Source organism: Pezoporus occidentalis, unplaced genomic scaffold (assembly GCF_034315485.1).
Source record: "Pezoporus occidentalis ecotype Australia unplaced genomic scaffold, CSIRO_AGI_Poc_V1 ctg805, whole genome shotgun sequence".
NCBI lineage: Eukaryota > Metazoa > Chordata > Aves > Psittaciformes > Psittacidae > Pezoporus > Pezoporus occidentalis.
The window spans coordinates 1-19,060 of NW_026916165.1; the positions used below are offsets into that span (position 1 = coordinate 1).

The window sequence follows — 19,060 nt, forward strand, 5'->3', positions numbered from 1 at the left end:
GCCTCTCATTGGCTGAGCCTCCGGCACGGGGGCGTGGCTCCGCCGGTCCCCGTGGTCCCGCCCTCCTCATTTGCATACAGCGATGCCATTGGCAGAGAGGGACACGCCCCTTCTTTTGCCCCCGCCCCTTCGCCGCGGGCGTTTCAACGCGCCTCACCCAACGGTTTTGGGGTGGTTTAAGGCGTTTCTGACGCGTTTTTGGCCGTTTCGAGGCGTCTCCGCCCCGTTTTTGGCCGTTTCGAGGCGTCTCCGCCCCGTTTTTGGCCGTTTCGAGGCGTCTCCGCCCCGTTTTTGGCCGTTTCGAGGCGTTTCCTTCCCGTTTTTGGCCGTTTCGAGGCGTTTCCGCCCCGATTTTGGCCGTTTCGAGGCGTTTCCACCCCGGTTTTGGCCGTTTCGAGGCGTCTCCGCCCCGATTTTGGCCATTTCGAGGCGTTTCCACACCGTTTTTGGCCGTTTCGAGGCGTTTCCACCCCCGTTTCGGCCGTTTCGAGGCGTTTCCTCCCCGTTTTTGGCTGTTTCGAGGCGTTTCCACCCCCGTTTTGGCCGTTTCGAGGCGTTTCCGACCCGTTTTTGGCCGTTTCGAGGAGTTTCCACCCCGATTGCTGGCGTTTCTGCCCCAGTTTTGGCCTTTTCTCGGCGTTTCCACCCCGGTTTTGGCCGTTTCGAGGCGTTTCCACCCCGTTTCTGGTCGTTTTGAGGCGTTTCCACCCCATTTCTGGCCATTCCGAGGCGTTTCCACCCCGGTTTTGGGTGTTTTGAGGAGTTTCCATTCCGTTTTAGGGTCCTCCAAAGCGTTTCCACCCAAGTTTTGGCTGTTTTGAAGCCTTTCCACCCCGTTTTTTGGCTGTTCCGAGGGGTTTCCACCCGGTTTTGGCCATTTCGAGGTGTTTCCACCCTGGTTTTGGCCATTTCAAGGTGTTTCAACACCGGTTTTGCCCGTTCCAAAGCATTTCCACCCTGGTTTTGGCCGTTCCAAAGTGTTTCCACCCCGGTTTTGGCTGTTTCAAGGCATTTCCGCCCCAGTTTTGGCAGTTTCGAGGCGTTTCCAGTCTGGTTTTGGCCATTTCAAGTCATTTCCACCCCGCTTTTGGCCGTTTCGAGGTGTTTCAACTCCGGTTTTGGCTGTTTCAAGGCATTTCCACCCTGGTTTTGGCCGTTTCGAGGCGTTTCCACCCCATTTTTTGCCATTTTAAGGCATTTCCTCCCTGTTTTGGGACGTTCCAAGGTATTTCCACCCCTGTTTTGGCTGTAACATGGCGTTTCCATCCCATTTTTGGCTGTTCTAAGGCATTTCCACCTTGTTTTGGCCGTTTTGAGGCATTTCCACCTCTGGTTTTGGCCGTTTTAAGGAGTTTCCACCCTGTTTTAGGGCATTTCACCTCCTCCCCTCCCTGTTTTAGGGCATTTCCAGCCCTCCCCCCCCCCCCCGGATTTTTGATGTGTTTCAGATCCTTCCCTCCCCCCCATTTTGGAGGGGTTTCAATGCCCCCCAAGCCGTTTTAGGGCATTTTAAGGCCTCCCACCCTCCATTCTGGGGCACTTCAGGGCTCCCCCACACTATAAGAGGTTGAGGGGTGACCAAGACACCCCCCCCTCAATTGGCACAATGGCAGTTTCGGGGTCCCATCCTCAACGTTTTAGGGTGTTTCAAGCCCCCCCCCCCAGGCTTCTGAGTCCCTCCCCAAAGCCACCGGGGGGCAGAACTAATTGAAGGCACTTTAATGACTGTATATACACATACATATGTAATGACCCATTGAACCCTGCCCTGATGCTTGAAGCGGGGGGGGGGGGGGTGTTTGGGGGCTGTTTCAAGGGTCCAGGGGGGGGAACTCCTTGTCCTCACTGCTGTCCCCATCGCTGTCCCCGTCACTGTCATCGGTGTCCTCGTCCTCCCCCCGCAGCATCCGGCGCACGGTGCGGGACAGCGTCAGTGGGTCACACCTGGGGGAGGGCCGCCATCCCATAATACCCCATATAGACCCCCTCCATTCCATAATACCCCATACACCCACCATTATCCCATAATACCTCATATAGATCCCCCCCACTATCCCATAATACCCTATGTAGGTGCCCCCACTATCCCATAATACCACATATAGACCCCCCATTATCCCGTAATACCCCATATAGACTCCCCATTATCCCATAATACCCCATATAGAACCCCCATTATCCCATAATACCTCATATAGACCCCCACTATCCCATAATACCCCATATAGACTTCCATTATCCCATAATACCCCATGTAGCCCCCCCCATTATCCCATAATACCCCATATAGACCCCACTATCCCATAATACCCCATGTAGACCCCCCATTATCCCATAATACCCCCATGGGGTGCTATAGGGTGCTATAAGGAGCCTATAGGGAAGCTATAGGGTGCTCTGTGGTGCTATAGGGTTCCATAGGGTACCATAGGGTGTCATAGGGTGCTATAAGGTGTTATAAGGAGCCCATAGGGTTTCATAGGGTGCTATAGGGCTCCATAGGGTGCCATAGGGCTCAATAGGGTGTCATAGGGTGCTATAAGGAGCCCATAGGGTTCCATAGGGTACCATAGGGTGTCATAGGGTGCTATAGGGTGTTATAAGGAGCCCATAGGGTTTCATAGGGTGTCATAGAGCTCCGTAGGGTTCCATAGGGTACCATAGGGTGTCATAGGGTGCTATAAGGAACCCATAGGGTTCCATAGGATACCATAGGGTGTCATAGGGTGCTATAAGGAACCCATAGGGTTCCATAGGGTACCATAGGGTGCTATAGGGCTCCATAGGGTGCCATAGGGCTCCATAGGGTGCCATAGGGCTCCAGAGGGTGCTATAGGGCTGCATAGGGTGCTATAGGGTGCCATAGGGTGTCATAGGGTGCTATAAGGAACCCATAGGGTTCCATAGGGTACCATAGGGTGCTATAGGGCTCCATAGGGTGCCATAGGGCTCCATAGGGTGCCATAGGGCTCCAGAGGGTGCTATAGGGCTCCAGAGGGTGCTATAGGGCTGCATAGGGTGCTATAGGGCTCCATGGGGTGCCATAGGGCTGCATAGGGTGCTATAGGGCTCCATAGGGTGCTATAGGGTGCTATAGGGCTCCATAGGATGCCATAGGGCTCCATAGGGTGCTATAAGGTGCTATAGGGCTCCATAGGGTTCTATAGGGTGCCATAGGGTGCTATAAGGTGCCATAGGGCCCCATAGGGTGCTATAGGGCTCCATAGGGTGCTATAGGGCCCCATAGGGTGCTATAGGGCTCCCTAGGGCTGCGGGGTCCCACCTGAGCCTCGCTCTCAGGGCAGTCACGTGACGCGCGGTGGCCGCGGCCCCGTCCCCGGCGGCCTCGAGCTCCTGGCGCAGGCGCCAGCCCTGGGCTTGGTCACGTGACGTCCCCGCGGCCACCGCGGCCACGCGCTCGGCCACAGCGCGGCACATGACCTCCAGGGCCTGCGCCTGGGGGGGACACGTGAGGTCACGTGACAGCACGTGGTGACACGTGATGACACATGGTGACACTTGGCGACGCATGAGGTCACCTGATGTCACCTGACGAGACGTGACATCACATGATGACATAGAACGCCACGTGATGTCACATGATGACATATGATGACACATGGTGACGCGTGATGATATGATGACTCAGGATGACACATGATGTGACATGGTGGCATGTGATGACATGACAACACATGGTGAGACATGATGTCACATGATGACACGTGATAACATGTGATGACACAGCATGACACGTGATGTCACACGACGACACACGATAACACGTGATACACAGCACGACACGTGATGTCACATTATGACACATGATGACAGGGATGTCACACAAGGACACACGATAACACGTGATGACACAGCACGACACGTGATGTCACATGACGACACATGACGACACATGATGTCCCACAACAACACATGATAACATGCGATGACACAGCACGACACGTGATATCACATAACGACACATGGTGACACGGGATGTCACACAACGACACACGATAACACGTGACGACACAGCACAACACACGATGTCACATGACAGCACATGATGTCACACGACACACAATAACACGTGACGACACAGCACGACACACGATAATACGTGACGACACAGCACGACACGGGATGTCACATGACGACACATGATGACACACGACACACGATAACACGTGATGACACAGCACGACACACGATGTCACACGACGACACATGACGTCACACGACACACGATAACACGTGACGACACAGCACGACACGGGATGTCATATGACGACAGATGATGACAGTGATGTCACATGACACATGATAGCACGTGATGTCACAGCACGACACGGGATGTCACATGACGGCAGATGATGACAGTGATGTCGCATGACACATGATAACACGTGACGACACAGCACGACACGTGATGTCACACGACGACACACGATAACACGTGACGTCACAGCACGACACGGGATGTCACATGACGACAGATGATGACAGTGATGTCGCATGACACATGATAACACGTGATGACACAGCACGACACGGGATGTCACACGACGACACATGATGTCACACGACACATGATAACACGTGACGACACGGGATGTCACGCGACGACACATGATGACAGGGATGTCGCACGAGGACCCGTGACGACGCCGGTGACGTCAGCGCTGACGTCACAGGCGCCCCGCCCTCACCTGCAGCCGGTACCGCTCCCCCCGCAGCCGCTGCTCCTGCAGCTCCCCCCGCAGCGCCCGCAGCCGCCTCCGCGCCGAGCGGGCCGAGCGCAACAGCGCCCCCCGCGCCCTGCAGGGGAACAGCACCCAGCGGATAACGGCACCCATAGGGGTAACGGCACCCATAGGGATAACGGCACCCATAGGGGTAACGGCACCCATAGGGGTAACGGCACCCATAGGGGTAACACAGCACCCATAGGGGTAACGGCATCCATAGGGGTAACGGCACCCATAGGGGTAACACAGCACCCATAGAGATAACACAGCACCCATAGGGGTAACGGCATCCATAGGGATAACACAGCACCCATAGAGATAACACAGCACCCATAGAGATAACACAGCACCCATAGGGGTAACGGCACCCATAGGGATAACGGCACCCATAGGGGTAACGGCACCCATAGGGATAACACAGCACCCATAGGGGTAACGGCACCCATAGGGATAACACAGCCCCCATAGAGATAACACAGCACCCATAGAGATAACACAGCACCCATAGGGGTAACGGCACCCAGAGGGATAACGGCACCCATAGGGGTAACGGCACCCATAGGGATAACACAGCACCCATAGGGGTAACACAGCACCCATAGGGGTAACACAGCACCCATAGAGATAACACAGCACCCATAGGGGTAACGGCACCCATAGGGATAACGGCACCCATAGGGATAACACAGCACCCATAGAGATAACACAGCACCCATAGGGGTAACACAGCACCCAGCGGATAACGGCACCCATAGGGGTAACGGCACCCATAGGGGTAACACAGCACCCATAGGGGTAACGGCACCCATAGGGGTAACACAGCACCCATAGAGATAACACAGCACCCATAGGGGTAACGGCACCCAGAGGGATAACACAGCACCCATAGAGATAACACAGCACCCATAGGGGTAACGGCACCCAGAGGGATAACACAGCACCCATAGAGATAACACAGCACCCATAGGGGTAACACAGCACCCATAGGGGTAACACAGCACCCATAGAGATAACACAGCACCCATAGGGGTAACACAGCACCCATAGAGATAACACAGCACCCATAGAGATAACACAGCGCCCATAGGGGTAACACAGCACCCATAGGGGTAACACAGCACCCATAGAGATAACACAGCACCCATAGGGGTAACACAGCACCCATAGAGATAACACAGCACCCATAGGGGTAACACAGCACCCATAGGGTTAACGGCACCCATAGAGATAACGGCACCCATAGGGATAACGGCACCCATAGAGATAACACAGCACCCATAGGGATAATGGCACCCATAGGGGTAACGGCACCCATAGGGATAACGGCACCCATACGGGTAACGGCACCCATAGGGTTAACGGCACCCATAGGGATAACGGCACCCGTAGGGATAACACAGCACCCATAGAGATAACACAGCACCCATAGGGATAATGGCACCCATACGAGTATAACGGCACCCAAGGAGATAACACAGCACCCATAGGGATAACGGCACCCATAGGGGTAAAGGCACCCATAGGGATAACGGCACCCGTAGGGATAACGGCACCCGTAGGGATAACGGCACCCATAGGGGTAATGGCACCCGTAGGGATAACAGCACCCATAGAGATAACAGCATCCATAGGGATAACACACCACTCATAGGGTTAACACAGCACCCATAGGGACAGCACCCATAGAGACAGCGCCCATAGAGACAGCACCCATAGGAAGAAAGCACCCATAGCACACCCACAGCACACACACAGCACCCATAGCACACCCATAGCACACACAGCACCCATAGCACACCCAGCACCCACAGCACCCATAGCACACACAGCACCCATAGCACACCCACAGCACACACACAGCACCCATAGCACACCCATAGCACACACAGCACCCATAGCACACAAAGAGCACCCATAGCACACACAGCACCCATAGCACACACAGCACCCACAGCACCCATAGCACACCCACAGCACCCATAGCACACCCATATCACACACAGCACCCATAGCACCCCCAGCACCCATAGCACCCCCAGCACCCACAGCACCCATAGCACCCATAGCACACACAGAACCCATAGCACACAAAGAGCACCCATAGCACACACAGCACCCATAGCACACCCATAGCACACACAGAGCACCCATAGCACACACAGCACCCATAGCACCCATAGCACACACAGCACCCATAGCACACACAGCACCCTTAGCACACACAGCACCCATAGCACACACAGAGCACCCATAGCACATACAGCACCCATAGCACACACACAGCACCCATAGCACACACACAGCACCCAGAGCACACACAGCACCCATAGCACACACACAGCACCCATAGCACACACAGCTCCCGTAGCACACCCAAGCACCCATAGCACACACACAGCACCCGTAGCACACTCAGCACCCACAGCACCCATAGCACTCATAGGCACCCACACAGCACCCATATCACAAACAGCACCCATAGCGCACACAGAGCACCCATAGCACACACAGAGCACCCATAGCACATTCAGAGCACCCATAGCACACCCAGCACCCATAGCACACCCAGCACCCATAGCACACACAGAGCACCCACAGCACCCATAGCACTCATAGCACACACAGCACCCATAGCACACACACAGCACCCATAGCACACACAGCACCCATAGCACACACACAGCACCCATAGCACACACACAGCACCCATAGCACACCCAGCACCCATAGCACACACAGCACACACAGCACCCACAGCACCCATAGCACACACAGCACCCATAGCACACACACAGCACCCATAGCACACCCAGCACCCATAGCACACACAGAGCACCCATAGCACACACAGCACCCATAGCACACACACAGCACCCATAGCACACACAGAGCACACAGAGCACTCATAGCACACACAGCACCCACAGCACCCATAGCACCCATAGCACACACAGAGCACCCATAGCACACACAGCACCCATAGCACACCCATAGCACACACAGAGCACCCATAGCACACCCAGAGCACCCAGAGCACCCACAGCACCCATAGCACCCAGAGCACACACAGCACCCATAGCACCCAGAGCACACACAGAGCACCCACAGCACCCATAGCACCCATAGCACACACAGCACCCATAGCACCCATAGCACACACAGCACCCACAGCACCCATAGCACCCATCGCACGCACAGGACCCACCCACAGCACCCATTGCCCCCCCCCCCTCACTCCGTCTCCCTCCTCAGCAGCTCCCCCACGTGACTGCAGCGGGCGCTGAGCGCGGCCTCGGCGCGCGCCGGGGGCTCCCAGAGGCTCCGCCCCCGCAGGCTCCGCTGCTCCGCCTCCAGCCGCCACCGCGCATGCGCCGACTCCTGAGCCCGCAGCGCCGCGGCCGCGAGAGCTCGGCCCAGTTCCAGCACCTGGGACAGCGGCAGGGAGAGAGGGAGAGCATTGACACCCATTGACACCCATTGACACCCATTGACACCCATTGACACCCATTGACACCCATTGACACCATTGACACCCATTGACACCCACTGACACCCATTGGAACCCATTGACACCCATTGACACCCATTGGAACCCATAGACACCCATTGGAACCCATTGGAACCCATTGACACCATTGACACCCATTGACACCCAGTGACACCCATTGACACCCATTGACACCATTGACACCCATTGACACCCATTGACACCCATTGGAACCCATTGACACCATTGACACCCACTGACACCCATTGGAACCCATTGACACCCATTGACACCCATTGGAACCCATAGACACCCATTGGAACCCATTGGAACCCATTGACACCATTGACACCCATTGACACCCAGTGACACCCATTGACACCCATTGACACCATTGACACCCATTGACACCCATTGACACCCATTGGAACCCATTGGAACCCATTGACACCATTGACACCCATTGACACCCAGTGACACCCATTGACACCCATTGACACCCATTGGAACCCATTGACATCCATTGACACCCACTGACACCCACTGACACCCATTGGAACCCATTGACACCCATTGACACCCACTGACACCCATTGGAACCCATTGACACCCATTGACACCCCTTGACACCCACTGACACCCACTGACACCCATTGACACCATTGACACCCATTGACACCCAGTGACACCCATTGACACCCATTGACACCATTGACACCCATTGACACCCATTGACACCCATTGACACCCATTGGAACCCATTGGAACCCATTGACACCATTGACACCCATTGACACCCAGTGACACCCAGTGACACCCATTGACACCATTGACACCCATTGACACCCATTGACACCCATTGGAACCCATTGGAACCCACTGACACCATTGACACCCAGTGACACCCAGTGACACCCATTGACACCCATTGACACCATTGACACCCATTGACACCCATTGACACCCATTGACACCCATTGGAACCCATTGGAACCCATTGACACCATTGACACCCATTGACACCCAGTGACACCCATTGACACCCATTGACACCATTGACACCCATTGACACCCATTGACACCCATTGACACCCATTGGAACCCATTGGAACCCATTGACACCATTGACACCCATTGACACCCAGTGACACCCATTGACACCCATTGACACCCACTGGAACCCATTGACAACCATTGACACCCATTGACACCCAGTGACATCCATTGGAACCCACTGGAACCCATTGACACCATTGACACCCAGTGACACCCAGTGACACCCATTGACATCCATTGGAACCCATTGGAACCCATTGGAACCCATTGACACCCATTGACACCCATTGACACCCATTGACACCCATTGACACCCATTGGAACCCATTGGAACCCACTGACACCCATTGACACCCATTGACATCCATTGACACCCATTGGAACCCATTGACACCCATTGACACCCACTGACACCCACTGACACCCATTGACACCCATTGACACCATTGACACCCACTGACACCATTGAAACCCATTGACACCCATTGACACCCATTGACACCCATTGACACCATTGACACCCATTGACACCCAGTGACACCCATTGACACCCATTGGAACCCATTGACACCATTGATACCCATTGACACCATTGACACCCATTGACACCCACTGACACCCACTGACATCCATTGACACCTACTGACACCCATTGACACCCATTGACACCCATTGACACCCATTGACACCATGGACACCCATTGACACCCACTGACACCCATTGACACCCATTGATACCCATTGACACCCATTGACACCCATTGACACCATTGACACCCACTGACACCCATTGACACCCATTGACACCATTGACACCCACTGACACCCACTGACACCCATTGACACCCATTGACACCCACTGACACCCACTGACACCTACTGACACCCATTGACACCCATTGACACCCATTGACACCCACTGAAACCCACTGACACCCATTGACACCCATTGACACCATTGACACCCATTGACACCCATTGACACCCATTGATACCCATTGACACCATTGACACCCATTGATACCCACTGACACCCATTGACACCCATTGACACCATTGACACCCACTGACACCCACTGACACCCATTGACACCCATTGACATCCATTGATACCAACTGACACCATTGACACCCATTGACACCATTGACATCCATTGACACCCTTGACAGCCATTGACACCCATTGACACCCAGTGACACCCATTGACAGCCATTGACACCCACTGACACCCATTGACACCCATTGACACCATTGACACCCATTGACACCATTGACACCCCTTGACACCCCTTGATACCCATTGACACCATTGACACCCATTGACACCCACTGACACCATTGACACCCATTGACACCATTGACACCCATTGACACCCATTGGAACCCACTGAGACCCATTGACTCCCATTGACACCATTGACACCCATTGACACCATTGACATCCATTGACACCCATTGACACCCATTGACACCCATTGACACCCACCGGCACCCATTGACACCCATTGGCACCATTGACACCCATTGACACCATTGACATCCATTGACACCCATTGACACCCATTGACACCCATTGATACCCATTGACACCATTGACACCCATTGACACCCATTGATATCCATTGACACCATTGACACCCATTGACACCCACTGACACCCACTGACACCCATTGACACCCACTGACACCCATTGACACCCATTGACACCAGTGACACCCATTGACACCCATTGACACCCACTGATACCCATTGACACCATTGACACCCCTTGACACCCCTTGATACCCATTGACACCATTGACACCCACTGACACCCACTGACACCCACTGACACCCATTGACACCCACTGGAACCCATTGACACCATTGACACCCCTTGACACCCCTTGACACCCCTTGACACCCATTGACACCATTGACACCCATTGACACCCACTGACACCCATTGACACCCGTTGACACCCATTGACATCCATTGACACCCCTTGACACCCGTTGACATCCATTGACACCCAGTGTCACCCATTGACACCCATTGACACCCACTGACATGGATTGACACCTATGGGCACCCATTGACACCCATTGATATCCATTGTCACCTATGGGCACCCACTGACAACCATTGACAGCCATTGACACCCTATAGGTACCCCTTAACCCCCTACAGATACTGCCTATACCCCATGGGTCACATCTATACCCCTATAGGTACCCCTTAGTCGCTATAGGTACCCCTTAACCCCCTATAGATACTGCCTATAGCTCACAGATCACATCCATACACCCTATAGGGACCCCTTAACCCCCTATAGATACTGCCTATACCCCATAGATCACATCTATACACCCTGTAGGTACCCCTTAACCCCCTATAGATACTGCCTATACCCCATAGATCACATCTATACACCCTGTAGGTACTCCTTAACCCCCTATAGATACCCCACCTGCTGCAGCTCCTGCCCCTGCAATGGCACCCATAGGTGACACTAAGACCCCATAGGTGCACCCTCATACCCTATAGATACCAGCTATGCCCCCATAGGTGCACCCTCATACCCTATAGATACCATCTATGCCCCCATAGGTGCACCCTCATACCCTATAGATACCACCTATGTTCCCATAGGTGCACCCTCATACCCTATAGATACCATCTATGCCCCCATAGGCGCACCCTCATACCCTATAGATACCATCTATGGCCCCATAGGTGCACCCTCATACCCTATAGATACCATCTATGCCCCCATAGGTGCACCCTCATACCCTATAGATACCATCTATGCCCCCATAGGTGCACCCTCATACCCTATAGATACCATCTATGCCCCTACAGGTACAACCTAAGTCCCATAGATACCACCTATGCCCACACGGATGCCCCCTATCCCCCCATAGATACTCCATGACCCCCCCCCCCCCCAAGAGGACCCCTATAGGTGCCCCCCATGTGCCCCATAGGGGCCCTCACCTGGGCCTGCCGCTGGCTCAGGCGCTGCTGCAGCTCCCGGTTGTGGGCCCGCAGCTCCATCAGCGCTGCCTCCAGCACCCTGGGGTCCCGGAGCCCCTGGCACCCATGGGCGCTATAGGGGATGGGGAGGACACGGGGTGGAATATAGGGGACAGCCATGGGGGGTATAGGGGACAGCCATGGGGGCTATAGGGGATGGGGGGGGACATGGGGTGGAATATAGGGGACAGCCATGGGGGGTATAGGGAACAGCCATGGGGGCTATAGGGGATGGGGGGGATACGGGGTGGAATATAGGGGACAGCCGTGGGGGAGATAGGGGACAGCCATGGGGGGGATAGGGGATGGGGGGGGCACAAGGGGTGGAATATAGGGGACAGCCATGGGGGGTATAGGGGACAGCCATGGGGGCTATAGGGGATGGGGGGGGCACAAAGGGTGGAATATAGGGGACAGCCGTGGGGGGTATAGGGGACACACCATGGGGGGGGGTAGGGGACAGCCATGGGGGTTATAGGGGACACACCATGGGGGCTATAGGGGACATGTGGAGGGACTATAGGGGATGGAGCGGACACGCGGTGGAATATAGGGGACAACCATGGGGGCTATAGGGGATGCGCCATGGGGGTTATAGGGGACATGTGGAGGGACTATAGGGGATGGAGGGGACACGGGGTGGAATATAGGGGACAACCATGGGGACTATAGGGGATGCGCCATGGGGGCTATATGGGTCACACCATAGGGGCTAAAGGGGATGGGGGGGACACGGGGTGAAATATAGGGGACAGCCATGGGGGCTATAGGGAACACACCATAGGGGGTATAGGGGACACACCATGGGGGCTATAGGGGAAGCGCCATGGGGGCTATAGGGAACACACCATAGGGGGTATAGGGGACACACCATGGGGGCTATAGGGGAAGCGCCATGGAGGCTATAGGGAACACACCATAGGGCCTATAGGGGAAACGTCAAGGAGGCTCTAGGGGATGGGGGGGACACGGGGTGGAATATAGGGGACAGCTATGGGGGCTATATGGGTCACACCATGGGGGCTAAAGGGGATGGGGGGGACACAGGGTGGAATATAGGGGACAGCTATGGGGGCTATAGGGAACACACCATAGGGGGTGTAGGGGACACACCATAGGGGGTATAGGGGACACACCATAGGGGGTATAGGGGACACACCATGGGGGGTATAGGGGATGCGTCATTGGGGCTATAGGGAACACACCATAGGGGGTATAGGGGACACACCATGGGGGGTATAGGGGAAATGTCAAGGGGGCTATAGGGGACATGTTGAGGAACTATAGGGGAAACACCATGGTGGCTATAGGGGATGCGCCATGGGGGCTATAGGGGATGTGCCATGGGAGCTATAGGGGACACACCATGGGGGCTATAGGGAAAGCAGCATAGGGGCTATAGGGGATGCACCATAGGGCTATAGGGGAAACACCATAGGGGGTATAGGAGACATGCAGTGGGGCTATAGGGACCTCCAGTGGGGGCTACAGGAGACAGGCCATGGGGCTATAGGGGACACGCAGTGGGGCTATATGGAACCCCCATGTGGATATAGGGACCACACAGTGGGGCTACAGGGGACCTCCAATGGGGGCTATAGGGGACACCCCACAGGGCTATAGGGGACCCCTGTGGGGTCCTATGGGTCACTCACATGGTGCTGACTGGGCGGGGCCTCTGGGCAGCCACGTCATCGCGCTCTTGCTCCGCCTTCCGCCGCTCATGATTGGCCGCAGCCACTGCCTGGGGGCGGGGTTAGGGATGACACGCCCCCGCTTCATCCCAAGCCCCGCCCACTCAATTGGCTCCCATAGTTCTGCCTCTTTTCGTCGTTAGCCCCGCCCCTTTCTCCATTAGGAACGCCCTTTCCCCCTTGATCCCGCCCCTTTCCCATGGCCCCGCCCACCTGCCGTAGCCGATCGAGCTCCGCCTCCCTCCCGCGCCGCTTTGACTCCGCCTCCTTCGCCCGAAGCTCCGCCCCTTCCAGCGCCTCTCGCGCGGCCTCTAGCTCCGCCCACAGCTGACGCTCCGCCTCCTGATTGGATGGAGCCTGCGTCAAGGCCGCGCCCACCCCGTTACCAAGCCACGCCCACCTCCCCCCTCAGGCCCCGCCCACCTGCTGCAGCCGCAGCCGCTCGTAGGCGCGGTCACGTGCCCGGCAGGCCCCGCCCACCCGCGCCTGGGCCCCGCCCACCGCGATCTCCAGCGCGCGCCTGGCCCCGCCCTCCGCAAGGCTCCGCCCCCTTTCGGCCGCCAGGCTCCGCCCCAGCGACGTCACCTGCAGGGGGCGATAACGGTCTCTGATTGGGTGGGACACGCCCCCCCCCCCCCCCCCAAGGCCCGCCCACCTGGATCCAAGCTCCCCCCCCCCCCAGGGGCGGGGCTAAGAGCTGAACTGCTGCTTCTAAGCCCCGCCCCTCCCCACAGGCCCCGCCCACCTTGATGCTGAGGTCCCGGAGCTCCTCCTCCAGGTCCTTGCGGGTCTGTGACGTCATGGGGGGGGGGAGACACACGTGACGTCATAGGAGGGGACACCCCACCCCCCCCTTCCCGTCCAGCGTCCCATGGGGGGGGGGGGGAAACCCCTTTGGTGTCCCATTGGGCGTGGGACACAAAGGTCTGTGACGTCACAGCGCCCTTTCCCACGGGTGGGGGGGCAGCTGCTCCATTCCCATTCATTCCTGATCCCGCCCCGTGCCCTAATTCCAGGCCTGGGGCCGGGAAAGGGGGGAAGCCCCGGGGTGGGGGGTTGGAAGGGGAAATCCCCAGGCAAAATAGGGGGGGAGGGGGACACCCCTTTGTGGCTGGATCCCCCCCCTCCCCCCATAGGTGGCCCCCAGACCCATGGGTGCCCCCCCCCCTCCATTGGATCCCTCCCATAACCGTGGGGCCCGATCCATGGGTGCCCCCCAACGCTGGTGTGTGCGTCCCCCCCCATCCCTATATCCCACCCCTTGGATCCTGGTACCCCCCCCCCCCATCAGCTTCGGGGTCCCCTCTGACTTTTAGGTTCCCCCACCCCCCCATCCCTGTATCCCCCCCTTATCCCTATACCCCCTTGTCCCTATATCCCCCTTATCCCTATATCCCCCCCTCACTGTATTCCCTCCTTATCCCTATATCCCCCTTATCCCTTTATCCCTTTATCCCCCCTTATCCCGATATCCACCCCTTTATCCCTGAACCCCCCTTATCCCTATATCCCCCCTTTATCCTTATATCCCCCCTTTATCCCTGTATCCCCCCTTATCCATATATCCCCCTTAATCCCTATATCCCCCCTTATCCCTACATCCCCCTTAATCCCTATATCCCCCCTTTATCCCTATATCCCCCCCTTTATCCCTGTATCCCCCCTTATCCCTATATCCCCCCCTTTATCCCTGTACCCCCCTTATCCCTATATCCCCCCTTATCCCTATATCCCCCCCTTTATCCCTGTATCCCCCTTATCCCTGTACCCCCCTTATCCCTATATCCCTCCTTATCCCTATATCCCCCCCTTATCCCTATATCCCCCCCTTTATCCCTGTACTCCCCTTATCCCTATATCCCCCCCCCAATCTCAGCTCCCCACTCACCCTCCCGCCGCAGCCGCGTTGTCCCTCGTCCCGTTCCTGCTCCATGGCACAGACCTGGAACCCCCCCAGAACAGTCCCAAACACCCCCAAAACACCCCAAAACACCCCAAAACACCCCGAAATCACCCAAAATCACCCAAAAATCACCCCAAATTCACCCAAAATCGCCCCAAACCCGAGCCGGCTCCAGCCGTGGGGCACCGGGAGGCACCGGCGCCACCGCCCGGCCCGGGGCAGGGAGGACCCGGAGGAGGGGCCCGAGGGTGGAACCCGAGGGTGGGACCCAGAGGCACCCAAAGCCCCATTCATGTGCATCCATGGGCACCCAAAGCCCCATTCATGTGCATCCATGTGCATCCATGGGCACCCATAGCCCCATTCATGTGCATCCATGGGCACCCATAGCCCCATTCATGTGCATCCATGGGCATCCAAGTGCATCCATGGGCACCCATGGGTACCCATAGCTCCATCCAAGTGCATCCATGGGCACCCATAGCCCCATTCATGTGCATCCAAGTGCATCCATGGGCACCCATGGGTACCCATAGCCCCATCCAAGTGCATACATGGGTACCCAAAGCCCCATTCATGGGCATCCATGGGCATCTATGGGCATCCATGGGCACCCAAAGCCCCATTCATGTGCATCCAAGTGCATCCATGGGCATCTATGGGTACCTAAAGCCCCATTCATGTGCATCCAAGTGCATCCATGGGCACCCATGGGTACCCATAGCCCCATCCAAGTGCATCCATGGGCACCCATAGCCCCATTCATGTGCATCCATGGGCACCCAAAGCCCCATTCATGTGCATCCATGCGCATCTATGGGCATCTAAGTGCATCTGTGGCCATCTATGTGTACCCAAAGCCCCATTCATGTGCATCCATGGGCACCCATAGCCCCATTCATGTGCATCCAAGTGCACCCATGGCCATCTATGGGCACCCATGGGTACCCATAGCCCCATTCAAGTGCATCCATGGGCATCTATGGGTACCCATAGCCCATCTGTGTGCATCCACGTGCATCCATGTGCACCCAAAGCCCCATTCATGTGCATCCATGGGTACCCACAGCCCATCCGTGTGCATCCATGGCCATCAATGGGCACCCATGGGTACCCATAGCCCCATCGATGTGCATCCAAGTGTACCCATGGCCATCTATGGGCACCCATGGGTACCTATAGCCGCATCCACGTGCATCCATGGCCATCTATGGGCACCCATGGGTACCTATAGCCCCATCCACGTGCATCCATGGCCATCTATGGGCACCCATGGGTACCTATAGCCCCATCCACGTGCATCCATGGCCATCTATGGGCACCCATGTGCACCCAAGGCCCCATTCGTGCGCATCCATGTGTACCCATAGCCCCATTCATGGGCACCCACGTGTACCCATGTGTATCGATGGGTACCCACAGCCCATCCATGTGTATCCAAGTGCACCCATGTGCATCCATGTGTTTCTGTGGGCATCCGTGGGCATCTTTGGGTACCCACAGCCCCATCCATGGGCATCCATAGCCCCATCCATGGGCATCCATGTGTATCCATGTGCATCCATAGCCCCATCCATGTGCACCCATGTGTATCCATGTGCATCCATGTGTTTCCATGTGTATCCATGGGTATCCATAGCCCCATCCATGTGCATCCATGTGTTTCCATGTGTATCCATGGGTATCCATAGCCCCATCCATGTGCATCCATGTGTTTCCATGTGTATCCATGGGTATCCATAGCCCCATCCATGGGCATCCATGTGTATCCATGTGCATCCATAGCCATATCCATGTGTACCCATGTGCATCCATGTGTTTCCATGTGTATCCATGGGTATCCATAGCCCCATCCATGTGTATCCATGTGTATCCAGGGGCATCCATAGCCCTATGCATGGGTATCCATGTGTATCCATATGTATCCATGTGTATCCATGGGCATCCATAGCCCTATGCATGTGTATCCATGTGTATCCATGGGCATCCATAGCCCCATCCATGTGTATCCATGTGTATCCATGGGCATCCATAGCCCCATCCATGTGTATCCATGGGCACCCATAGCCCCATCCATGGGTATCCATGTGTATCCATGTGTATCCATAGCCCCATCCATGTGTATCCATGTGTATCCATGGGCACCCATAGCCCCATCCATGCGCATCCATGTGTATCCATGTGTATCCATGGGCACCCATAGCCCCATCCATGTGTATCCATGTGCATCCATGGGTATCCATGGGTATCCATGTGCATCCATAGCCCTATCCATGTGTATCCATGGGGATCCATGGGTATCCATGGGCACCCATAGCCCCATCCATGTGTATCCATGTGCATCCATGGGTATCCATGGGTATCCATGCGCATCCATAGCCCTATCCATGTGTATCCATGTGTATCCATGTGTATCCATGGGCACCCATAGCCCCATCCATGTGTATCCATGTGTATCCATGGGCATCCATAGCCCCATCCATGTGTATCCATGTGTATCCATGGGCATCCATAGCCCCATCCATGTGTATCCATGTGTATCCATGGGCATCCATAGCCCCATCCATGTGTATCCATGTGTATCCATGTGTATCCATAGCCCCATCCATGTGCATCCATGTGTATCCATGGGCACCCATAGCCCCATCCATGCGCATCCATGTGTATCCATGTGTATCCATGGGCACCCATAGCCCCATCCATGTGTATCCATGTGCATCCATGGGTATCCATGGGTATCCATAGCCCTATCCATGTGTATCCATGGGGATCCATGGGTATCCATGTGCATCCATAGCCCTATCCATGTGTATCCATGGGGATCCATGGGTATCCATGGGCACCCATAGCCCCATCCATGTGTATCCATGTGTATCCATGGGCACCCATAGCCCCATCCATGTGTATCCATGTGTATCCATGGGGATCCATAGCCCCATCCATGTGTATCCATGTGTATCCATGGGGATCCATAGCCCCATCCATGTGTATCCATGTGTATCCATGGGCACCCATAGCCCCATCCATGTGTATCCATGGGCATCTCTGGGTGCCCACAGCCCATCCATGGGCACCCATGGGTGCTGGGATGGGAACTGACCCAGTCCAGAGCCCCCAGATCAGCTCCACCAGCTTAGATGGGGCCGCAAAGCTG

At 55.8% G+C, this 19,060-nt stretch overlaps 1 protein-coding gene across 1 annotated transcript; it reads right to left on the bottom strand.

Moving 5' to 3' along the window:
- Nucleotides 1–1,788: 1,788 nt before the first annotated feature.
- On the bottom strand, nt 1,789–15,948 carry LOC134155952 (myosin heavy chain, embryonic smooth muscle isoform-like). Its single transcript, XM_062603613.1, has 10 exons — nt 15,892–15,948; nt 14,749–14,793; nt 14,427–14,588; nt 14,217–14,345; nt 13,965–14,053; nt 12,271–12,382; nt 7,984–8,174; nt 4,710–4,818; nt 3,284–3,456; nt 1,789–1,944 (listed from the first exon to the last, which is right to left on the bottom strand). The coding sequence occupies exons 1-10, from the start codon at nt 15,934–15,936 to the stop codon at nt 1,812–1,814; spliced, it is 1,188 nt and encodes a 395-aa protein (XP_062459597.1). The 5' UTR covers nt 15,937–15,948; the 3' UTR covers nt 1,789–1,811.
- Nucleotides 15,949–19,060: the final 3,112 nt, after the last annotated feature.